At 41.0% G+C, this 25,905-nt stretch overlaps 1 protein-coding gene across 2 annotated transcripts in view; it reads right to left on the bottom strand.

Moving 5' to 3' along the window:
- Window positions 1-23,835, bottom strand: part of ITGB1 (integrin subunit beta 1) — a 42,097-nt gene extending 18,262 nt beyond the window's left edge. The window contains exons 1-6 of one of the 2 annotated variants that reach the window (XM_030230274.2): window positions 23,549-23,835; window positions 5,268-5,337; window positions 4,939-5,024; window positions 3,240-3,462; window positions 1,132-1,302; window positions 584-822 (exon numbers count right to left, since the gene is read on the bottom strand). In XM_030230274.2, coding sequence (XP_030086134.1) covers window positions 584-822; window positions 1,132-1,302; window positions 3,240-3,462; window positions 4,939-5,024; window positions 5,268-5,337; window positions 23,549-23,557 — 798 coding nt within the window. In that variant the 5' untranslated portion in view covers window positions 23,558-23,835. Of the gene's footprint in view, window positions 1-583; window positions 823-1,131; window positions 1,303-3,239; window positions 3,463-4,938; window positions 5,025-5,267; window positions 5,338-23,134; window positions 23,277-23,548 lie in introns of those variants that run through there. The other variant, XM_030230280.2, reaches the window with a different exon arrangement.
- Between the last annotated feature and the right edge of the window lie 2,070 nt (window positions 23,836-25,905).

The following is a 25,905-nucleotide window of genomic DNA, read 5'->3' as shown; positions in this document are numbered from 1 at the left end:
ATGATAAACACTGCACTTTTAAATCAAGACTCCAGATAATTTCAGAAAGTCCTGAATCCATTGATCAACAGCAAAAATAATATGGAAACAGAGCAATAAACTTGGGTATTGCTTTTTTTAAGTCCATTTTGTACAGGTGCATAGAACAGTCTGAAAAAATGACAGAAACAAGTAATCTTGAGGCCTTCAGAAGTAAGTAAAAAAACAGTTTTCCATCTACTTTGAGAAACTAGTAAAAGTCACAACACACCAAATTTCTGCAACCACAACAAGCCTACAGACCTGTAAAATCATCTGAGAATAACTACTTATTCAGGATCTCATATACTTTTAAGCAGAACCTGACTCTTCCTCTACAGCAAACTTTAAAAGCTTTCTCTCTATGTGCTGTGATCACAACCTCTGTTTGGCACCTTCACATTTCCCAGTTTCATTCACTCACTGAATTCTTCCTCACCTACCCTGTCCTGCTCACATGAGGTGACATATTCAAATGCCAGCCACCATAAAATACTAAGGCTGCATTCAAACAATTTCATCTAATAGAACAGTAAAAAAAAAAAAACCACCAGTACACACTTACCCCACAAACTGCAACCTGCATTATTGCATCAAATCCACCTTCAGGAGAATCTAAGTTCCCAGAAATGTGCTGTTTACCTACAAGTTCATTGAACTTGTTTCCTTCACTGGTAAGGCTGAGCACATTTTTATAGCTAAATGGACTTGTACAGTTCTGATCCCCTGTACAAGGATTTCTGAGTTTGGCCGGTGTTGTACTTATATAAGGCATCACAGTTTTCTCCACAAAGGAGCCAAAACCTAAGACAAGAACAACAAAATCCCTGTAAGTTGAAGAATGGAAGTCTCATTTCTATTATCACACAACAGAATTCAAATGCATTATAGCTGAACTGACATCAGAAATAGCTCTTATACTTGCTTATGTCCCATCTTCTCCACCAATGCCAAATACTTTTACACTGTTCAATGGGTCCTTGTATTAGAATATCTGGCATAATACTGCTAAATTGAAAAAAAATACTCTTCATATACAATAATGTGAAAAACATCAGGAAGGAAACTTAGAAGAAAATGACTGTATTTTTAGAATAGGCAAATCTTTCTTACCAATCCGAAAGTCTGAAGTTATTTTTTCCATCTCTAACATCAGAGCTGTTCCGAGACTTTTCACATTCTCTAAATCGTCTTTCATAGAATAGGAGAGGTCCATAAGATAATAAAGGTCAATGGGGTAGTCTTCAGCTCTCTTGAATTTTAATGAAAATGTCTGAGGTTCCCCTGGTTTGGAGATTAAACAACAGAAACCATTAAAAATTCCATAACTGCACTGGCAAGAAAAATGCCTTTCTAAGGAAAGGCTTGTAAATCCTTATGAAGGTTTTGAATTACTAAAGGTGAGTTATTTTTTCTCCTGTTGGCTGAAATGCTTAACAACAAATTATGATTAAAAAAATTTCAAGAAGTGTTTCTTTCAGATGTTCAACTTTGTATTTCTGAGGTACTTTATCTCCCCACAGAAAAAATATCATGCCAAAACCCAAGCTTCTTATAATTGCTGCAGTTTCAAATCTTCATTCTTGCAGTCATTGTAACAAGGTTTCTGTAAGACCTAATGGCACAAATTTTTGACATCTATTTTCATCCAAGATTACTTCAATAACTCTCAAAAGTTAAAAAACCACATTGTTTTAACAGGTTTATGAAAGAAAAATTAATTCTGTATGGAATATTGCAAGTTATTTTACATCTACCAAGCTCAGAGCACAGAAATGGCAGTGAGAGAACAGCAAGTTAGTATTTGCTTTGATTGTAAGCCCAGACCCTGCATTTTACCTACAGAAGAATCTAGTCTCACTCTGATGCTGAAAGACAGTGCAGAAGGATTGCACACACATACCACACACCCCCTTTCCCAGAAACTGGAACAGTATTCCTTTGCCTAATTTAATCCTATTGAATTAAATCAAGGATTGCCCACTCCCCTCAGTCATTGAGCTTAAATGGCAGTATTGCTGCTATTTAAGTTTGCTTAATAATTAGGAAACATTTGCTAAACATTAGCAAAATTAGTAAAGTGAGAAAAACATTAAATGGGCAAGTCAAGCAGCTATGTAACATGGTTTTCACTAAAAAATTCCCAGATAACAAAGGGGGAAAAAAGCCAGCACAAAAACCTGTTTCAATTTTCCTTAGCTAATATTTCAAAAAGCCTGCATAGAAAGCAAGTATGTCTCTCTCTGCAGTTCTCAGTCCCTCAGAGAAATAATGGAAGTGCTTACAAACATCTTTTGGGTAATTAGATTCTGGTTGTCCAGGTTCCTGCTATGTTCTGATGAAGAAACTTCTCTGTCAGCAGAGGAACAATAATTTGGTTTGAAGCAAAAAAGTTCACATTAGAAATAAATAGGAGCCATACCAAAATTGCAAAATAATTTTCATTACTTTCCTCTCTACATCATGCTGAGCCTGCTTCACATCACCTTCTAATTATTACAGCAACTACCACCAAGCAGCTGACCCCAAGTACAAGCTCTTCTTCCAGGAAAATACAAGGCAGCTGCTCAATGTGTCTACAGTACCTAAGAACTCCCCCTGAGGACAATCTCCACGGTGCTCATTTGAGTCACTAGCCCTGCTCCTCCCCACCTCCCTCATTTGAACCAGATAAAGTTCTCTTTTAGGGGCTGGAAATGGAACACAACTACTTTGTGTTTTCACTACTGTGGTTCTGTGCCCACATCTTTAGCCTCTGGAAGGTATTTTACGTAGCAATCCAAAAAATTGTGCTGCACAACTACAAAACCACATTGTTCAGACATGAAGACTTCAGGAAACAGCAGTACTTCAAGCAAAAGGAAATGCTCCAGTAACTTGATGTTTTTGCTGACTCTGCTTTCATCCTACAGGCACACTGTAGAAAATCAACTACAAAGTACTGAAAACAAAACAATTTTGCCTTTCTGATATATCCAACAATCCATGTTGTATCCATTTTCTCTTAAAGTCTATTGGGAAAATAGAACAAGTGATAGTATCTAATCCTTCTCAAAAATCAAACAGTATTTTTAAACACCTGGAGCTGAACTGAATGCTATCGTTCACATTATCTGAAAAATAGTCATTTCTGTAACAAAATGGTTACACATGAAAATCAAAAAATGCAGACGTGGTGGTGACACAGAATCATCCCAAAACTGGAATGAAACTGTACTTACCAACTCTTAGATGCAGTGATAATTTCTGTGGCTGGATCTGTGTAATGGCTTCTGGTTTCAGCTTCTCTGCAGCACCTTTCTTACGATTTGTTACTTCTCTATTTTCGAGCACCTGTTTGCTGCCTCTGGGATTCTCTATATCCTCCATAGGGCAGCCTTTACTCTTCAGTGCTGCCAAGTCATCACACCGGGCAGATGTTGGCTCTCCTTCTTGCAAAAAGTCCTGGAAAACACAGCAAAGAGAATCACATTTACAGCTATGTGCAAATTGTTATATTCTACTCACAACTGCTCTTTCTACAATGATCACATCTATTTTTTCCAAAGTTCAGTAATAAAACACATAGTCTTGAAATATATTAAATGATACTACATATATTCAATGACTACTATTTACTCCAGGAGTTTGCATCTACTTATCTGTGTATAAGATGCAAGAGGGAAAAAAAATAAAGCCCAATGCCAACTCCATCAGAAGTGGGACATCTGTTTGAACTGGCTACTCTAAAAGTGACTGTCAGAAGAAAAATCTTTCATTTTCACATAGTTACCAATAATGTGAACCTACTCATACAGCCTGCTTTTACCATTCTTTCCTTTTTAATTAAGATTATATAAGTGTACCTTGGTACTCCCACAACAAAGTAATAGCTATATGCTGACAGAGCAGGGCAAAGACAGACAACTCTTATTTTGGGGAAATTCAATCTGAAAGTAACACCCATAAACAAAACCAACCCTTAATTTTGTTCTGAACAACAAATTATCATTACATCAAAACTTAAAAAAGCTCTAACCTCAAATTTAAATAAATAAGGCTTCTAATTGAGGACCTTGGCAATTCTGATTCTGCCCCCTCCTCTAAATTATGTGTATAAATAAATGTATACTAAAGCTTGTCAGTTTTTGGTGACACAGACCTCCAGGAAATCTAATAGCTCAAGGTGAAATTATAAAATCAGTCAGTTTAATTAAATATTGCAAGTTTATAAGCTGGCTTGGGGAATAGTAAGTAGGCAATATATAGAAATAAAAATAAATTATCATCTCCTAGCAAGACAAAGGAAAATTTCTCAGTTTCAATAACAAACCAAAGAAGAACTATAGAAAATACTTTCTTCTGTATCTAACTTGAAGAAGATATGTCAGCATACGGTGGTTATATCTTATATTTTGCAAGTTTCTGAACTTAATTTTTCTTAACATACCCTTTTTGTTTCATAATGAAACAAACTAGCCACCCACACAAACCTATCTCCTACTCCTTAGGTCTATCAACAGAAAACTAAAATTTGAAATTCTTTCTTTTAGAAGAAAAATCCCCTTCAATCTCTTTCCCTACTCCACCTACATCTGTCTAAAATTAGCTCTAACTCTAATGTCACTGGAAGACTATAATTAAGACTATACTCAGACAGATTCCACATTGGAGTAATTTTAAATAACAATGAGACTGCTTATAGGGACTGTATACACTTAGGATTTAGAAAAGGAGAAGTAAACACATTGTGAAAAACGTTTCTACTCAAATCAGAAAAATCACAGCGTTTGATTTTTAAAGTACAAATAAGTATCGAATTGAAGAAGTAGAGGAAATTACAATTAATGAAAACAGACATTTCTATATGAGTAAAGTATTTACTAAAGCTTGAAACCAAGGGAAAAAACCGAACCATAAAAAGATTTTTGCAACACTTACTGTTTTTTTACACCAGCCACAGTTTGGTCCTGCTTGTATACATTCCCCACATGACTTTGCATTTGCTTTTATGCAGTCGCTTCCACCTAGCGAGGAACGCAAATCCGTCACTTCAATTATAAAAAGGTGTTTTACAACAACAGCATTTCACTTTGGGTCACTCTGGTTTTGTAAACTCAGTTCTAACTACGTGTTATTAACATGAGACATGACTGACCAACTGCCATTAGCATTTGTCTAGAGAGGATGTATTTATCCACATAAATAACTGCTAAACAGATACAGTTTTAAACAGCAATTAACTACTGCAGTGCAATCAAGTGCCTTACCTTGCTGGGCAAATCCATTCCATATCAAGCAGCAGAGGATGCCAGCACATGTGAGCCATTTGAAATTAGTCTGGAAGACAAAACAGAAACCAAACTGGATGATTTACTCTAATGAGTAAGTGCAAAAAAGATAATTTCATGAAGCTGTGGACATATAACTGTTTCAGAGGAGACAACGAACATGGAACAAAAGCAAATCTAATTATCTCAGTTGTACCAGATGGACAGTTTTGGCCTAATACAAACCATGTTTGTGGGCTACACTGTATTTAGAAGACATCAAACAGGGTAGCTTCTTAAATTATTTTGAAATGCTCCTCTGCTAGGTAAACCAGCAAGCTATGAGAAATTTGAAAATGCTGTTGACTTGGGAGGAAGAACCTAGACCAATTTTTTAACACCTTATAAAAAATATTTATGCTCTGAATGTTATCAGGAAGATTCTAAATAAAGCTACCACAGCAATACAGGACGGAAACAGAGCTTCTAGACTCACACCTCTGTTTTAAGATAAACACCAAAACATATTTTTTACAAAACGTTTTCTTCGCAATCTTCAAAGGGTATTTTACAGATTTGCACATTTTACAACAAACTAGAAATTTCATCTCAAAATATGCACCATAAAGCATCTCTGACATAAAATCTACCCGTGTTTTTTCTTCTTTAGACAACAGAAAATTAATGGATACCACCCCTATCAAAGAAAAAAAAAATTGTTCAGTGCTATAAGTATTAATAAAAGGCTAAATTTTTCTAAATCGTTTCCTACCTTAATAGCAGGTAGTCAGCCAGGGTCAGTTGCCTTTTAAATTTTGATACTATTTTAAATTATATTTCTCTTTTATTCATTATAAGAGTTCTGAGAACTTAGATAATAACGGCCAGTTTCCTTGAACACCCTAAAATGTTGCTGCTAATTAAAGCCTCTCCAGTCATCCTGGAAACAAAAGTATTCTTAATAACTTTTTGTCCTAAAAAATATCTTCCAGTATAGCCAAAGAAAAGTGAATTTGGCAGAATCTCCTAAACAGAACTTGTCATTTTTCTAGAAGACGTACTGTTTTTTGTATAAATTAGCAAAAAAGCAAGCAATGCTCAAATTAGTACAGCAGTTGAGCTTTGGTTTTTGCACAGTGAAACACAGTTGTTACTTTGCACATCCAGCCAGATCTACCAGAGAAAGGATGGCTGCTCCAAAATCTGATGGGGAAAATTTCAAACAGAAGCCAACCCTTTGCTAACAAATTGTATCCAACAACAATATTAGATGGCTCATATTTTTCTGATAAATCATTTTGGCTCACTTTTCAGTGGATGCTATGGTGAGAGGACAGGCAGTGGAGTTTAGACACAGCAGAATTAAGAGAATATGCTGTTGAACTACTTCGAGAGATGTTATGCAAAAGCACAAAAGAAATTAGTGGTTAAAAAAAAGAGGAAAAAATTGAACTGTGAATTACACCTTACTTAACTTTTGAATGCCACTTTCTGCATACTCACAACTTGAATTTCTCTCTGTACACTGCTGCAAGTAACCAGTCCTTCATTCACAAAAACTCTCTTCCAGGAACACTCTGAGTCCCTTTATAAGAGATCACCTAAATTCAACTTGTCTAACTGCAAACCTTGATCAGAGGGGAACGGAGACCCAAGGAACGCGAGCAGGTGGAAGACAGATGAAGGGACTGAACCAAGGCTTGGAAAGACAGTGGTTACATGGTTAGGATCTCACCCACCATACCAGGAGTCTGGACAGCAAGTCCTTACCAGGTTGCTCAACTTTCAGGCTCTTCTTTCCTGATTTTATGGTTGGTATGCTGTGTTCAGCAAACCTTGCTTCCCTCAAGTGAAAGGATATTTTGTTACTCAAGAAGCAGTTTTGCTTTTAGTGCAACCCAAAATGGGGTGGGCTGTTCAGTAAGAAAAAAGCCAAGCTGCTGGCACCAGGTGAGCACCATCTTTTCTGACAGCCTAGACAAGAAAATTACAAACAGCTCACCTTTTTAGGGCAGACTAAGAGTGGATGCACAGCAAGTCCATACAGATTATATAAATAAGTCAGCAAAGATGTGACACAGTGCTAAAGCTATGATTAAGACCGTTTGGAAGAGAAACGTTCCAGTGGAAGCGCATCCGCATGATGAATGCAGTTCTGGGCACAGAGTCCCGGTAAAGCTAACAAGGAAAATGTCCTTTCCCATATATGGCCGCGCCAATGCCTCTCCGGAGCGGCTCTGCCTCCCCAGCCCAACAGCTTTTCCAGCTGCCGAGCTGGGAAAGGAGAGCACAGATCTGCTGACTGGATTCAGCTCTCACTGCTGTCCTGTGCAAGCGAAGCCATGCACGCCCTCGTCGAAGCCATGCACACCCTTGTCCTCCCCCCCCCCTCCTGCCGGCCGCTGCAGCGCAGAATGCACTCGCTGCAAGTCCCAGCCAGCAGCGGGAACTGCCCTCCTGCAGATTTTTCCATTGAGGGAATAAATCCAAACAAATAACTCCGAGTACGGTGGCTGGCCAAAGGAAGCCTTTGGAAACCCGTGGTGGAGCTACAACTAAATGTCCTGTCAGTATTCAACCCGAGGTGACAGCAACTGAATAAAACCCCAATTGTTACAATGAATTAATATTTTTATGCAACACTTAACTATTTTCTAGTATACTTGTTCTCCCCTTTACAAAGCATTGAAAAAGATTCCAGAATCCTTGAAAAAGTGGGGTTTTTTCTCCCTGAAAAAAAAAGCAACTCAAAGCCAAGAGACTGAAATCTCTAATACTGTATCACCACTTGGATCCTTTCTAAAAGGCTACAAATGGTGTGCTGCTGAAAAACTGATTTTAAAATTATTTCTGCACATTTGTGAACAATACTCTATTTTTGTTAAATATTTTAGGAAAACAAACATGGACATGACCTTAAATGTTTAGATTCAATGCTTTCCAAGTTGGTTTGTTTTTACTGTCTTGACAAACTGTAATGCTTGAAGAAAATTTTTTATTTATAAAATCACTTCAATGGAAATTTCTGGAGCTTTTAATTTGAAATGAGAGACTCATTACATGACAACAGAAAGAAGGAAGGATTATTTCTCCATAGAACTTTGAATTTGTAAATTAAGTATTTAGAACCTTCACATTCTGCTAATCATCAAACTATTCAGAAATTAACCACTCCACAGTACTGAAGTCTTTTTAAGCTTATTTATTAGAATGGCAATAGCATCCCTACAGAAAATTAACTGGGCAAATAGGATCAAGGAAGAATACTAAGAGTTATACACACATTTATTCCTTTGAAATCAAATACTGATGGCTATGCTGCTCTCCTCTCATCACTCTCCAGCTCAGGACTGCCACAGGCCATAGCTGATTCAGATATTAAGGTAATATTAACAATGACATGTTGGGTTCCTGTGGTATTATTCCCTTCAGCTGAGCTGTTCATCTCACCCAATGCAGAATCCACCAAGCTGATGGCAAGCACAGGAAAACACTCCATGGCATCTGCCCCTGCTGCATTCTGAACTGTGCCCTACTGCAAAGCTTTCCACTGAAACATGCAACCAGACCATGGGGGGAACATTTCAGTGCGCAGTAAGAGCTGAGGCACGGTGCAGACAACACCTTTTTAAAGCAGTATCCAGACAGCCAAGTGACTCATATCCCCACACACCACTCTAACTGCACTTATAAAACTAGAAATGAATATACAACTCACACTTTTGGACTCGCACTTGTGCTTCCCTCAGCCTGACACCTCTTAGCATGAGCTGTATTTTCATGGGTTTAAATCTTGGTTCAGAAATGCTGCACAGAATTGATTCCTCCTGGAGCTGATGCTATGTTTACAGCCACTTTCATGTAGTGCAAGGATGGAAAGTCACTGAAGAGAGCTGCTCCATTCTCCTTGCTGATTATTCCCTCTTGTTAGTCAACCTCCTTGCTGATTACTCTTATTGCTTTCCTTTTTGATCAATGCCAGCATTACTGTGGCCACCAGGAGGGCTGGAACAAGAAAAGACCTGTCTGAAACTAATCCAATAAAGAAAGTGTCTTGTTCCTTCCACCTGGCTACAAAATCACTTATCCTGGTGTGGCAGAAGTGGTGAGATGAGGATGGAGAACAAGACAACTTGGAGGGGATGGAGAAGCAAAAGCTCCTGCTGCTCAGCCAGAGCCTGTGGTTGTGTGCTGGACGACACTGGTCACACAGCCAAGCCCCCACCCTCAGGCACGAAGGCTCTGGTTAAAAAAGGAGCAGGAAGAGACAAGTTTCTAAAATAAGCAGAGTGAAATAGTCTCTGGAGATGCCTGTTTCAGAACTCGATAGCTACCCTGCTAAAACAGTTCCTTCTTCCCTCTCTCCAGAAGGTTTCCTAGCATTAGCTGAGGGCCATGCTTTTCAGTGTGAATTTTATTGACTGGCAGAATGAATCCCATAGATATTTCTGAAAAAAAAGGGGGGAGAAAAGAAGGGACTGAAGAACCAAACATCCTTAGTGACATTGACATGGGACAGCAATTACACAGAGACTACAAACCTCTAGCAATGACCTGCAAATACTCTTGACAGCAGAACTCCCTCAACAGATTAATTACAATCCCCAAGCTGCCTGCACATGAAACAACTCTAAACATATCTGCTTGTACAACTATTTACTGTAAGGAAGCAAGTCACTATAAAAGAAAGCACTAAAATGGCATCTTGCTGTTCTGTTTTGAGAGAGGTATATTAGTAAGGCACCAGAAAATAAAAAAAAAGAAAAAAAACTCTTTTACATTAAGGACTTACTTTTGATTAAAATTTTTAAGCCTGTGGTATAGATTTTTCCCACAAATCTTAAATTGGTAATTCTTTATTTATGACCTTCACAGCTATCTTATTTACCTAATCAGTGTTACTGTGATACTGAAGTATAGTCAGAATACACCACACAGTAAATTCCAGGACCACCATTAAGAAACTACGTGATGCATTCTTCACTGAACAAGCAGAGATTTGGGATAAACACTAGTGCTTGAATTGCCAGCAATTTTAATCAAAGAACCCAATCCTAAACTCAGCCTGCAAAACTATTTGTTCCCTGGATGCAGAACAGCCTTGTGATGGCTGCCTTTCAGAGAGGCTCACCTCCTGACCTTGCACCATGACGGATGAACTAGCAGAGCATCCCCATGTAGGGAAAGTGAATTTGATGGGAAAAGTCAAGATGGACAACATAAGTGCAGTCCCCAGAGCAGGACTTTGCAACACACCAATCCAAATGGGAATGCCTGAAGTAAGCCTTCCTTCAACAGCCTATCTATCTACCAGCCTAACACCATGGCTCAAGACCACAATGTTCCTTCTGCCCCTGGTAACTTTACAGACATGAACGCAGCAGGTTTTGAACTGCTTGCAGTAATATGGAAAGAATGGGATCTTATCACAGACTGAAGTGCAAAATAAAAAATTCCTTAGCACTGAAATAACTTTTACACAAAAGGTTCAGCACATCAAGACTGCCTACTCAAAGTATTTCCTGAGAAAACTTTAAGGCATACCCACTTCAGCTACTGTGATGCTACAGCATAAAAGAACCAACAGTATTTCAGATTGGACTTAAATTCTGTCAGTTATTTCTAAGTTAATGGAATAAACCAAGTCTCCAAATACTCATGAGAATCACTTCCATAAACACTGTTTTCTAAGGGCATTATATATTTAAATAATATATAATAAACTAGTTAAGACTTGACTTTCAATCACAAGAGAGTTAAAATCTACAGAAAACTGATTTTCTGCTTAGGTTAGAAGACCGGGTCCTCCATTCCACTATAGGTCTGTAAGGTCACCTGCCACAATTAGTCTACGTCACTGTTAGTTCATAAGATTCCCCTGCAGGGTTTGGAGTCCAAAAAGAGATAAAAATACACATTTGTGCATGCCCAAACCATGAGAAAAGATATCACAACTGTACAAGTTGGACATGGAAACTCCTGTGCCACGCTCCCATGCCCAGTAAGGCAGAGAAACAGGAAGAGTAACACAACTGCTAAGACTTTGAGTTACACTACATTACTACCCACAGTTGATTCATCCAGCTCTAAAAAATTTCCCACGAAATCAAGTAGCTTAAAATTCACCAAAAAGGTCTGAATGCAGTGGGAAAAACCAGTAGGTGTTAAGTTCTAAAATAGTTTCTTTTGCTGAAATCCCAGCATGGGCACCTACAACACATGGCCTCTTCAGCAGAATAAATGAAAATGTTCATGTACAAGTATGAGCAGGCTGAGGCCACAGCTCATGAGAACAGAGCTGGAAGGCTGTTCATGGTATCATCTTGTGTCCCCAGAGTATGGGGTGTTTGTTAGTTTATATAGGACACAGCTGCTTCAAGACTGAACTACTAACTTCACAAGCACACACATTGTTTGACCAGTTATTGCTTTTACATAGAATTTGCTCATGTTTGCTTCTGGATTTCACAGAATTTACTCATGCTTGCTTCTGGGCTTCTCCTGTGAAACCCAACTTTCTGACAGTTCTAAATAATGTAATGAAAAGCAACTGGGTATTTTTATGCAAACTATTTTTTGGTTTTGACTTGAATTATGGAATGGAAACAAATCTGCCCAAGTTACATGCCTGGCTGCAGATAATTGTGGGGAAGATTTTTCTTGATGGAAGACATAAATTTCATCTATAATCAGAAAAAATACAGGTAGAGGTTTCAGAACAACTGCAGATGATAAAGTTTTCTGGTATCTGACATCTCTCCACAATGAGAAAGATAAAATGCAGTAGGTCCAGTTGGGACATGACAGAAGGTGGTAATGGATCCCAGATATTTTACAGTACTGTGGCATACACAGCAAGTAAGGTAAAGGGGCTCCACTCCCTCCTCAGCCCCAAAGGGTTTGCATTCCCATTTTCTGGGAATGCTCTATCATCCTACAGGATATACTAGTATGAGCTTTAATTAAACCTTTGTTCTGCTACACAGAACAAAAGGCACAGAAACAGAAAAACTGATGGTTTTGTCTCTAGCTTACCTACTGAAGGGCTCATATAGCAAAAGCTAGATAAAAAGGTATAAGTGGGGTTCCAGTTACCGTTCCCTGTAATATTTACAGATTTACAGCATACTGTCCATGAGAAAAAACAAGAGACTTGGGTTCATAATCTGGAGTACGAACTTTATTTCTTTCTCCCCAAATGCTCTACTGTGAAGGAAAGTGAAGGGAAACAGATTTATGTTCACACTCAGACACATAAGAGAGTCTTGACTGCAAACCTCCTGTGTCATGGATGATCACTCTGACCTGGGCATGCTGGGCTGAAATCCCTCTCTACTTGCAGACCTGACCAATCCAAACTAAATGGACTTCTCTAGGGACTTACATTAAAAGTGAATACGAGGAACCAAAGGGAGCCAGGGAACTTCTGGAAAGCCAGAAAAACCTACAGAATGCAGACTTTTACGGAACATAGCAAACCCATAAAGGCAGGGTAAATTACATACCATGCCTGATTTCATTCTATTTCTATACGTGTTTCACTGTATTTCTGTGTTTTCACTAGCAAAATCTATTGACAAGTTCTCTTAATGACAAACTGCTGCAATCAGCTGCACACCTAAGTAATATTCATCACAAGAAAAACAAGTGCCATCGCAAATTGTAAAGAAGACTACTGCTACTAAACCTCACTCAATTTATTCACAAAATATTCTGAGATGGAAGGGACACACAAGGATCACTGTAGTCCAACTCCTGGCCTTGCACAGGACAGTCCCAAGAATCACATCATGATCTGTCTTTTCATGAAATATCTCTATTGCAGAACCCACACATGTCGGAATTTCATGCTGACGATGGTGACAGAAGGCAAAAGAACAGGAAAAAGATGCACAGAGACAACTTGAAGATGCTGCTACTGACAAAGAGCCTTTATCTTTCTAGTCAGCAAACCCCAAGTGCAACCTTGATCTCTTCCCTTTGAGGAGAGCACTGTAGTGCAGGCAGGATTAACATTGGTTAGTCAGCACCTTTAGAAAGGAAGATCCTTTCTTCAAACAGTGTGTGAACACACTGCCATGCACAGACAGCTTGTAACTCATGACTAGATCTTCACAGTACTACCATGCCACAAATCATTACTAGTTTAAGAACACTGCTTTGCTGTATTAACCATCCTTGCCCCTGGCTTGGTTTGTATGCACATGAAGAGATGATCTGTATAACACTTTCTTGACCTGTCGAATCATAACTTGAAGCCAAGATTCCACAGTTCAGGAGTTATCCTGGAAAGCATCTCAATGCTTGAAAGACAGGTAGTACTTTGACACAGCTCACAAGAGCAAGCAACCTGTGCATGATGACCACATATATGAAGCTGTTCAAGAGCCAAGTCAGGTACTCCTCACAAAAATATTCCTTTTTATTTAAATTTTTTTACCAGGCAGTTATCCACAAACTGCAATTTACAGCATGAACTCTGACAGCTGTGTTTTGGAAAACCAGACTAACAAAAAGGTGTATTGTGCTTAAAGTTCAACACTAAATTAGGAAAGAAATACAACTCTGTATGCTGTCCAGCAGAGCATTTAGACTTGCAGCTACACTTCATTAAAACAGCAGTGTGCTTTATGTGTTGATTACCTATACCTAGTTTAAGCTATAACACTTACATCTCTGACAATCCAGTCTGCAACTACAACTTGCTCTACACTTCTCAAACTGTTGTGCCTGTGAAATCTCACGTAGTTGCATCCTGCCCACAGAACCCGAGGATTCATACAAAGATACAATGAAGCTCTTTGAATTTTAGGAAAGGACAAAACAATGTCCTGTGCTGCTTATGCTGGTGTGCAATCACCCTGCAAAGGCAGCACCTCTCCAAGCCTAAACCACTAAAACACACCAAGCCTATTGCTATTTTTTTTGCTTTTTATTTCTGTGGTTGAAAGTGTTTGCTACACCTACAGCACCTCTATACATACATGCACAGCTAGAAAGCTTCCTCTTTAAGGATAAATATACAATGTGGACATGCGCCAATAACAAATATATGTCATTTTTTTCCCATTAAAACTGTCACTGTCAAAAATATCCCTTTTCCAGACTCTTTCAAACATAAGCTTCCAATAGTTCATCACAACTTTACTGACTCATAGCATGTTGTCTCCAGAAATTTATACGAATTATCACCGTACTCAATCTTGTTGTTATCAGCAGGCATTTTTCTGTAACAAATATTCCAGGATTTCCATTATTACAAGCATCTATTCACACAACTGCAATTAAAACAGAATTTTGAAAATCTGTTATTTCAGTACTTTTCAAATGCTTTTAGAACCATGAGTTGTTTTTGCCATATCAACTTAATTTCCTCTCTAGTCTAAGTATAACACCATTTTTTTTGGTGGGAGAAAGTGTGAACTGGATACTTAACTTGTTTACATAGCTTTTTCCAGCCTACAAGACCTCTTGGCTACGTTTAGTATTTCCATCACAGACAGATTACAATCAAGAATGCCACATAATGATTTAAGCCATTCTAGTAGAAAACATGGGGGTCTGTTCCATGTGGTAGTATTAAATTCCTGCATACTCTGCACCACTTACTACTCCCATAAAGACACTATTTAATTTTGTGCAACTTAAACCTCACATTTATCCACATGGGGAAACGAAAAGTTTAGTTAAGCATATAAATATAGCTCTTACACAGCTGACTGTAACTGATGCTTCCCAGGCTGTACTGCCTCCATGACTATCACATCTGGCAAAACTTACTTTAATCAAAGCTTTTCTGTTAAAGTAAAAGCAGAACAGAGGCAAGTATGTTCTTAAGTAAAAAGCTAGAGAATTTCAATAAATGCAGTGTCTCATTTATCTATTTTTTTTTTTTAAGAAAAAACAATTGCAAATGTGCTGCTGGCTATTGCTGCAGGTACTGCAGGAAGCCAGCAGCTGGCACACCACAAAGAGAAAACTCAGCGGAAACTCATCTGTCGTTACATGGCAGAGTTCACCCACCAGGAGCCATCATTAACACTCAGGGTACAGTTTCAGCAGCCAAAACCCAGATGAAAGCAAACTGCAGCTGAAAGAATCAGCAGGGCTGCAGCATCTCCACAACAGCAACCTCTGACCCTGTGCTAACAACTCGGGGACTCCCCCACCTCTATCCCAAGCCAGCTCCACTTCGACTGTGGGCCATCCCTTTCCCTTCTGTGTCAAATGCCACCTTCTGTAAGCCTCAGTGAAAACCAGACCTCCACATGGACAGAGGAGTGCTGAGGAAACAGCTACTAAGAAGGGGCAGGTGGCTGTCAGACTGACTGCCCTTCAAAATTACACTGAGCTCTCTGCTGCTAAACCAGCCTACATTCAGGCTGTCACAGGCCAACCATCCTAAGCTGATCTTGGATGAATTGTTTATAAATGCTCTGCAACACAGCCAGCCAGTTCAGGGAACTATTCTGATTTTATTTTTACAAGTTATCAGAATAAACTAGTTGGCTGAAAAAATTAACAGAAGCAAAGAACAAAATATTTACGATTTTAGGTTTTTCGTTGTTTGTTCATATTTTAGTTCAGAATTTTAATAGTAAGCACATAAATTAATATTTACAGATAATATTAAAATATTTAACATGAAGTTTTTAAAAAGATTCACTATTCAAACACAATTTAGAATGAGACTTGTACTGAAACAACTCTTGTCCTCAACATTTTTTTACTGCCAGAGCCCATAAAAATGATCATGTAGAAACAATAAAAAACTGGTCATCCCACAGAACTACATACAGCCTTATAAATCTGTATCGATGAGATTCTGAATATAATTTAATTCTATATATATTTAATTTTTCATAGGTTTGTTATAAATTTTTGTGTACATAACTAATGATGATTATTAATTCAATGGTGGTGATAAAAGGCTAGGCAGAAAGACAAACTGAAAAAATCGGTGAACTTTATCCAGATTTTGATGCAAATCTGAGCACTTGCAAGAAGTTCATCAATCTTAGGAAAAAAATAACTTCAACCTTAGAAGACTTTTTAATAAAAAAATCAAAATCAAAACCACCCAGACTCATCACAAAGTACTTCATAAAAAGCAGTTCTGGCCATAACAATCTGCCTATTCATACACTTCTGCTGCTTTCCAGAGCAGGATTTTAAGCCTGGAGTCCACAAGCTGCTTTTAAGAGCCCTGCAAAAGATAACCAAAGGCGAGGTTTCTCATAATAGCCAAGTAGCAGTTTGCTACTAGAGAACCCAGGAGACAGCTCAACTTCTCCAGACCCTAAAATACCCCACTTTGCACCCTTTATCTCTCTGGTGCCAACTACGGACGATACTTTTGCCTCTTATCTGAGCCAGTGGAACAAGCTGAGCAATAACACCTTGCTGAGTGATTTCTCACCTGATCTAGCAAGTTAAGATGGTTTACTCAAGCCAGAAGAGCACTGAAGCAGGCACGAGCAGATGCTGTGAGGTTCCACAGCAGTTTATGCCAGCTTATCTCTGGACTGCCACAGTGGCACACACTCTCTCTATGAGTTGCACGTTTTCCCCTTCCTCCCCTGGCTCTGAAGCATGTTCCTCGCAATGCATGTCATCTCCCTGCTGCAACAACAGACCTAGCTGAAAATTTTTGGCCAAGCTATTTTTCAGCCAGAACAGGTATTTCAATAACTCAATGTACAGCCCTATAACTTCCACAGCTGATGCAAGCTGGATGGCAAAACTGCACAGCTACAGGCAGGAGGGACAGTTGAGACCTAGCGTTGGTATAAATTGCTGCAGAACCACATTCCTATGAAAACTAAACACAATTTTAGTTGAATTCATGGCTCAAAAGCCAATGGAACATTTTACAAAATATGAAATTCAGATAAATTTGAAAACCAATTGTTTGCCGCAGAGTTTTGAGTTATCACTAATGAGTGAGATTTTTAAACTGTGCAGCGACACAGCATTAAAATTGCTTCCAGCTACAACCAAATGTTAATCATATTAAGTACAGATAGTCTTCATTTAGAAAGTGAAACTGCATTGTGAATTATGCACCAAAAACAGGCAGTATCTGTGCAAACTCTTTTATTACTGTCCAAACCAGACAGCTGGCAATGGCAAAAATGCCGGAAGCAATCTTACACGGTATAGTTACTCCTTAAAGCTGAAGTTGAGTTTTTCACTGAAAGGAGATATCTGTAACAGAGATGTGTAACATTTTAGTCTAGTTTTTGAAAAGTTATGTAAACAACATGTGTAGTAGAGGGAGATACATACACAGAAAAAAATGTTTGTTGCTGTTTATTGATTTTATTATGCGTTTTTAACAACCTATAGCTGGTATGTACAGCATGTTCTTCCAAAAAAGGAAATTTGCTGTTTCCTTTTTTATGCTGAAGTCCACACCCAGGAAAAATTACACTGAAGTTCTTGTACATTAATTTCTCCCACTGATTCGTATTTGCATAGAAGTGATTAAAACAACACAAAAAATCATCCCCATTTTTGAACTACACAGAACAAGTGTTACCTTCTAAATTGTTACACTTTCAGATGTTTTGGAAATGCACATAAGTTATATTTGTATGCAACTGAAAGACAAATTTTTTTATCTATTCTGCCACAAAATCAGCAAACTGACAAATGAAAAACTGTCAAGCCTTGTATTTTATGCAGATGGGCTATAGCGCATGCCTTTCAGCTGTGGGACAATCTCCACCTGGCATCACAAAGTCAGCACAATAACACACACTAAATACAACCTTGCAAAAGCGCAGAAGGAAGCTCTGAGAAAGTAATTATTGTCTTTGTCCTAAGCCCACTAAAACTAATTTCCTAATACACAAGAAAATAAAACATCAGTGTAATAAGAAAAAAACCCTGCCAGAATTCACTGGCAGCACATCAACCATGCTTACCCTAGCCAACCTTGCGGATGGTGATAGCAAAGATTTCCTCATTTCTCCTTTTCATTAACAGAAGAGGGAGCATTTCACTTGCTGACTGGACAAGCATAAAGCCTTCAGTCACTCCATTCTCAAAGATGTGCTAGCAATATCAGAAGTCATCCTGATATAAAATTTATTCCAAATTTATCGATAACCAACTACTAAAATGTGTCATTTTTTAACACCTACGAGAGTGCTTGGATTTAACACCAAAAAGATGACGTTCTTTCATACTTATCTCCACTTCAGAAACAGGCCTTCATTTTAGTTGTACTCATCATTATACAAAACCTCTTTACCCAAGATTTGGAACACCAGACAGCTGAGGATCTAGATGGAGCTGGATGTTGCCAATTTAATACTTAAGCAGCTGAATTGGAGGATGCTGGCCAAGCTATGAGAATGCCAGGTCCTTCAAATGATCTCCTATGGTCCCCAGGATGCTCCTGGATGCTCTGGTTAGCCCACTGCTCACTGGAAGAGCATCCTCTGCTTTGCGGAAGATCACTCCCAGCAGGTCTTGCCAGCCCACAAGGACCCAGAGCAGTGAAACCCCAAAGATGATTACAAGTAGGAATAACATCAGGCTAATTCCCCTACCACGTGCTTGGTTATGTGCAGATTTTGTTATAGAGACTTAACCATCTTTCTGAACATATCTAGTCCATTAATGAGAAAATACAATAGCCTAGGAAGTCCACTAACCACTCTAATTAGTTTATGAATAGAAAAGTAATAGAAGGTGGTTATTACAAAAATACAGGATGTTTAATAACAACATTCTGCTAAAGAGAGCACCTTTAGTACTGAAAAAGGCAATCATACTATTTAGTGATGTATAATGAGGTGCCCAGTGTCTCATTCTTCATTTACAGAAGTTAGAATTTTCATTTCCTGTGTAACATTCCCAACAGAATTGCTGCTCAGCAAGCTTAGATGTGTCTTACACTGCATTAGAAACTCACACAGCTAAAGCACACAACCATTTCTTTCAATGAAGCCATATATACTTTTTACTGGTTCTTACACTAATAATCCACATATTTGAAAGAAAAAAGTTCAGAGAAAAAGTCTTCTCATAAATCTATTCTGACTTACAGTTTTAGGAGTTTAGGTTACTGGACCACACCTATGCAGGACAAATTAGGAAAAGAAAAAGAAGAAATAGAAAATGTCTTCCCATTTGTGTGTAAACACAAAAATGACTTTGTAGGCTACCCCAGAAATGCCATAACCACAACAACTGACAGATACTGGTCAATACTGTGGTCCCCTCTGGTTACCACATGACAAGAAACATCGTCCTTTTTAGAAAGTTGTCAACAGAATACACCACAGAGCAGAGCAAGGAGGAACTACACAGTAAAAAGGAGAACCTATTTGCCACCATAAATGACAATATTCAGCAGCATTAGAACTACCCAACAGATTTTAATTTTCTGACACAAAAGGAGCATTAAATCACACACAGATATTGCCAGTATCTGTCCAGGAGACAGAGACACTGAATTTGTTCATCTATTCATTTGTTCTCAAATCTGTGATACTCCCTCCCTTTTAAAAAGCAAACAAATATCCTCTTCAGAAAAAATCAGCTAACTCTCCCCTACAACAAAAACTTATTGTCATGTACAGGTCTAAGATGTGTTTGTCTAAAAAGTGTCCTTGCACACCTACACCAGAGCAGAAGCCTGAAAAACCTTGAGTAGAAGTGGCAGTGAGAATGCTGCTATTAGAAGGTGACTTTAAAGCAAGGCGAGTGGGGCAAGTGAAACAATTTGTAGAATCAGCAATATAAAGACAGATGGGAGATGAGAGACAGGAAAATACAGACTGAACTCTGAGTTTTTTGCTGCTGGGAGACCGGAAATTTTCTACCAGGCACAGAATATAGCAGCTGACTTAAAAATCTAGTCATAGGGGAATAGCACACATACTGGCAAGTACTTTTTAATGACACTTCCAAAATAAATCTAACTACATATTGCCTTAATTACATTTTTCAGATTGATTAAATTTATGTAATTGCTTTATGAGCTCTACCAATAGACGCAGCTTAAAAGTCAAAGGAAAAAAAAAAGAAGAAAAAGAGGCACTCCCAACAAGGATTCCTTCTCAGAGGGCTGACAGCAGCCCCTAAGAATTAAAAGGATGCCAGTGGGATTGGCCATCCTAAAAAAAAATAGCTGGAAAAAATAAATCACTTGACATTCCAGAAAAGCAAAGGAGGCAGAATAGGCTCTGCTATTGTTAAGTATGGATTCTGTCTTTTCTGGACCTATCTAATCAATGTCTTTTCCAAGTGCCTCATGAGGTGGCATTAGCAATCTTAAAGCTAGTGATTAATACTGATTTAACTTCATTTGAGCAACGCCTCACTGATTACAACAGTCTGTCTTTACATGGAAGGGGTACAAGACACATTTGGAAAGGAATGAGGAGGAAGAGGAAGGTCAGGTATACCAATGGCCAGCAAGCTCCATCCAGCCCTCCTCCACAAAACCCACTCCCCACATCACATGAGGAGAACTACCAGGGAAACTAGCACAGTCACACATCCACTGCACATCCTCCTGTGCAGCAGTGACAGGGGACACCAGCAAAGGCTGCAGGAGGCATCAGAGCAGGTCCACACTGAAGAAAGCCAGACCCCTGGACCACATGCCGGAGAGGGACAACAGGGACTCTGCATGGCTGTCCACTAGAAGGAAAGGGAGTCTGATGCAGAACTAGAGTTCTGCCTTTGCTTACTAAGAGTCCCATCAAGACAAGGAACTTAAGACAGCTGCAGCACCTTGTTTCAGTACGAAGAGCCACAGGCAAGCCCGAAGCCTGCAGCAGACTGATGAGAAGCTGGGAGAACCACAAGCTAAGTGTGCATCACATCACCCAACTAAATTGAGACTGGGTGGAAAGGCAGGCATGACAACTATTTACAAACGACTGACGGGCACTCATACCAGCTGCAGCAAGGGAATTGTATTCAGGGCAAGGGAGACCACAGCATGTGCCCACCCCATGTGTGTACAGCTCTCCCCAAGTTCACCTTTCTGCTACCCAAGTTATCTACTGCCTGAGCTACTGCTACAGCAAACAAGCGTTTTTCAAATCTGAACTACAGCAGAGCTACCCAATGAGAGGTATAGAGACAGGAATGAAATCATGAATCAGGAAGAAAGAACAGCAGGAAAAGTTCTCAGAGAGTTTTTTTTTTTCAGCTTTGGGAATCACTTCCCAAAGGAAGTGGTGCAAGGCTAACCACTTGAGTCATTTAAAATACTCAAGACAAAACACTAAAATTCTGCACTCCCATCAGAAACTCATGCACATTCTTAGAGAAACAAGCATCCCTTCAAATCAGTCTTTCACAAGAGTGGGTCTTACTGGGGACATGGCACAGATCAGAACAGAGACAGCAGAATGAGCTCCCTGGCTGCACCCACAGAGAACAACAGAGTTTTAACTGCTGACATTACATTTTGAAATAAATATGGTTCATTTATCATGTGGCTGGCAAACAGATACAGCACTTAGCAGCTCCAACTTTGATTAAGGTAAGATTATGCATGCCTGTCAGATTTTCACCTTTCAGCTGAGACATCTTTGAAAAGGACAAAAGTTGAAGATGTTCACATCTAAAACTTGTCTTGTCTTGCCAGTCTATTGCCAATGGCTCACTGTTTTTGCAACCCATATAAATAGAGCCTTAGGCAAGCTTGCAAAATGCTACTTAATCATTACCCAGAGGCAAGTAATATTTTTTGTGACAGGAGAATGAATCATCGATTTCATCGCTGAGTAGGATGTGGACAATGAATGTCTTCGCTCTTAGTCTTGCTTAATTTAGTCTAATTTACATCCTTCTAGTAGTATAATACTACTTTAAAAAGGCCCATACAAACAACCAAGAACAACAAAATCCCCTCACTGCTACCAACCTGCCTCATTTCTCAAAACTAATTTTTTTAGTGCTGCCACCTTCACCAACCAAATGATCTGCGTGCCAGGAGTACAAATTATTTAAATCTCTTTCCACATACATAAGGTCCTGCTTAATTTCAACACTTTAGCACACAAGTAGCATTAGCTGTGAGTGGTTCCACTAATCTAAATGGAGACAATCGTTACTCTTAAAAGTCTGTGTATCTTGGCATGAACCGGATTGTAGCAGCAATGGCAAATCTACCAGAAAAATCAACATTTTTCACCCAACAGCTATGTGCACATGTGCTGGCATGAATGGACTGTTGTATTCTATCAAGGACAAATGAAGAAGCAAACGTGAATGCTGATCAACTTCTTTTCAGAATCAGTAACAAAGACTACCTAATGAGTTTAACAGGCAGTCAGATACTTATTCCATAACATAAAGACATCTGACATGGGCCTGCACAGTGAGTCAGAATGAATTTCCTATCGCTCCATGTTTCCTTCCAACCACCAGTAACTGAAGGCAACAAGAAGAGACAAAGCACTGTGCTGCTGCTGTAAGATTTTTCAAAGATCCCCATGTGGGACATGGCACAGAGGCCTCACATTCCCACTCCATCCCGACGCAAGTTTATAGCAAGCTATAGAGGCTCAGAGCCAGTTTGGACGGATCGAGCAGCCAAACGCTGCACTGCGACCATCCCGTCATTCAAACTGCACAGACCCCGCTCTCAGTGCTCGCTTTCTGCAGATATGTGCAGGTCAAAACCCGGGGTACTCAAGTTCCTGCACTGCCTCGCTTCTTTCGTTCTCATTCCTGTAACTCCAGCGCCCGCTTCCCGTAGAAGGAACCTTCCCCCTCCGGCCGCCCGCCCTCGCCCGCACGCCCGGGAAGCCGCCCGAAACTTTCCCAGCCGATTGCTGCCCCCGTCCAGGGCAGCACCGGCGGGAGGCGGCGGCGTGCACAGGGCACGGTACCGGCATGGCTTCCGTCCCTCTCGGAAAAGAGGGCTCGGGGCGCTGCCTGGGGTAGCCGCTGCTCCGCTGGTAGGGGTAGGGCCGGCCCCGAGCGGACAAAGGCCCGACCGGCCCCGGCGGCACGGGAGGCCCGAGGCCGCCGTCCTGCCGCCACAGGAAGCCGCAGGCTGGGCCCGACACCTTCCCGCCCACAGCGCCGGGCGGGCACGGCGGGAGGCGGCGCCCCCTCCTCCGCCCGGGACCGGCGCCGAGGGACCCGCACTCGGGGCGGCGGCGGCTCCAGGCGCAGGAAGCGGCGCTCGCAGTCCCGCGCCGCCCGCCGGAGCCCGCCCGAGGCGCTGAGCCCCAGGGCTGCCACAGGCACCGCTCATCTCGCTCCCGGCCGGCTGCGACCCCCGCCCGTCCTCCCGTTACCTCGGCCATGGCTCCGGGCAGCGGGCGCACTCCGGCCCGCCCGGCTCGCTGCGGCGGCGTCCTGGGCTGGGCAGGGCTGGGCTGGGCGCGGCGGGACGCCCGGGCTCGCTCTTCGCTGGCTGCCCGCCGCCGCCTGCTCCGAGCTGCTGCGGGAGCCCGGCCCGCGGGGGAGGGGAGGGGAGGTCCGCGCTCCGCTTTACCCGCCCCGGAAACACATTCCTCCCCGCTGCCGTCAAGCGGGCCGGGGAGGCGTCTGCGGCCCGGCGGGCAGGGACGGGAGAGCCGTGCTTGAGGCGGAGCTCGGTGCCCGCTTCCCTCCCGCTTTCAGTCGTGCCGCCCGCCAGCGCCTTATTTGGCGGGGTTTGCCAGCGGCTCGGCCGCCCCGGGCTGGGCCGGTGGGTGGGAACGGGGTTGGGGCGGCCCCCTCGCTCCCGGCGGTGTCGAAAGGCAGCTCGACCCCAGCCCTTTTCCAGAGGTCTTCTCCTGCTCCCCTCCCTGCCTGGTTCCACGCGAGGGAACGGCGGGGAGTCTGGGCAGAGGGGGATTCCCTGTCCCTCTTGCTGGCAGCTGTTGCCAAGAGCAGTGGAAGTCACCAAGTGATGAGTGGGCTTCTCTGGTGCTAACACACGCTCCGAACTAAAAAGTCGCTTTCCCCAAATCCCTCGGCCGGAGCCTACCGGTGTTCGGAGCATGCTCTTGATGTTTTAAAGTGCCCCTTAAAATAGGTGCTTGGGAAATTACCGATTAAAAAAATTGAAAAAACGTGCCATTCGACACGTTTTTGGAGGTAAGGTGTTGGGAAGCACAAGCTATCAACTCACGTCTCAAAGCTCTAAGGACTGTGCATTTATGTCTGGCTACTAGAGGTTGTGTCAGTTCTTGGTTTTGTATGGTTAACTTAACCAGCAGTGCTGCAACTTGTTTATAATTTTAATTACTTTTCGTGCTTGCTTTCTAGCTGCATTTTGGAATAAGAAAGGAATGATATTTCTAGTTTACTCAAGTGTGGCCTGTGATTCAACCCCGAGTTCTACTTGGGCAGTGCAGTGGTTTCGGGTGCAGTCTCATAACAGCTGTTTTAGCAGAAGCTTTTAATGCTGGTACAGCTGTAATTGCAAAGCTGTTTTAGTGGTGTTGGAAAATGAGATTGAAATGACAGACTACTGCTCCAAGCAGCTCCAAAAGCAAGCAGTGGACAAATGAAATGGTAGCTAAATAACTTTGACATCCAGAGATAAGGACAGCAGGGACTATATGTTTCAAGGGGTAAATCAATATATAATATTAATACTGCCAGGAAAGAAGAAAGCCACCAGAAAGCCAAAGTTTTAAAAATGGTAAAAAAATATTGCCATGCAAAGTTAAAGAGCCAGAGGGATAGTGGTCTGCAAAAAATGTGGGAAATTTAAGTATTGGAAGATCAAAATTAGTTTTATCCACAGTATTCTTTGCGTCTTTATTTCAGGGGAAAAAAACCACACCTGGTGCTAATTATGACAAGGTTGTGGATTTTGATCCTTGTGTGGGCCATTCACTTAAAAGATGGACTTGATGATCCTTGTGTATTTCTTCCAACTCAGAATATTCTCTGATTTTGCCAGAATATGCAAATAGCGAGCAGCTGTCCACTATAGTGTACTGCAAAGAAGTGGTGGCAAAAATGTGCTACTGAGATCCCTGGAGCTCTGAGGGGTAAATAAAACTGCTCAACAGACTGGTTCAAGTGCCACCTGATGCTCTGCTCAGATCTTACTGTGTCAAGTAGCCAGTGGCTGGCTGTGCTGAGCAGTGGGAAATCAACAGGAAAAAGTCTCACAAATGGCTGGAAAAAATCACTGAATTATTCAGCTGCTTTCTGGACTCCTTTGGAGAGCACAGATGGGAATGAAAATCATGAGTTATTTTCCAACACTTGTGAAATACTAAAGATGTCAGGGAAAAAAAAAAGTGCTGGAGGTGTCTGAGCCAGTAGACACAATTGTAGGTGATGTCAAAATGTTTAATGTGTCTCTCTACTGCAGTGTACATGACATCTGGGTGAGTGAGTGAACAGTTTTGCACAGGAGGGCTCAAGAAAAGATGGGTTTTCGTGGATTGAGTGGGAACCTGGGAAGTGTTTTGTTCACTGTTAACTTATCTTGCAGATACAGATTTTATTATGACTTTTACACAAACATGAGCCCCAAACCAGGTTTTGGTGTGTCCAGTGCTGCCTTTGTAAGGAAGCTAGCTGTGTCAATCAGGGGTGCCCAGCTGCAGCTCCAGGGCTGAGGCTGAGTATCCCTGTGCCAGGCAGCTCTACAGCCATCCCTCCCAGTGCCTGGCTGGGAACCTCTGGAGTGAGGGGTCACTTGGGT

Source organism: Serinus canaria, chromosome 2 (genome assembly GCF_022539315.1).
Source record: "Serinus canaria isolate serCan28SL12 chromosome 2, serCan2020, whole genome shotgun sequence".
NCBI lineage: Eukaryota > Metazoa > Chordata > Aves > Passeriformes > Fringillidae > Serinus > Serinus canaria.
The sequence above is the reverse complement of the archived record's forward strand: the minus strand, read 5'-3'. Positions and strand labels throughout refer to the sequence as shown.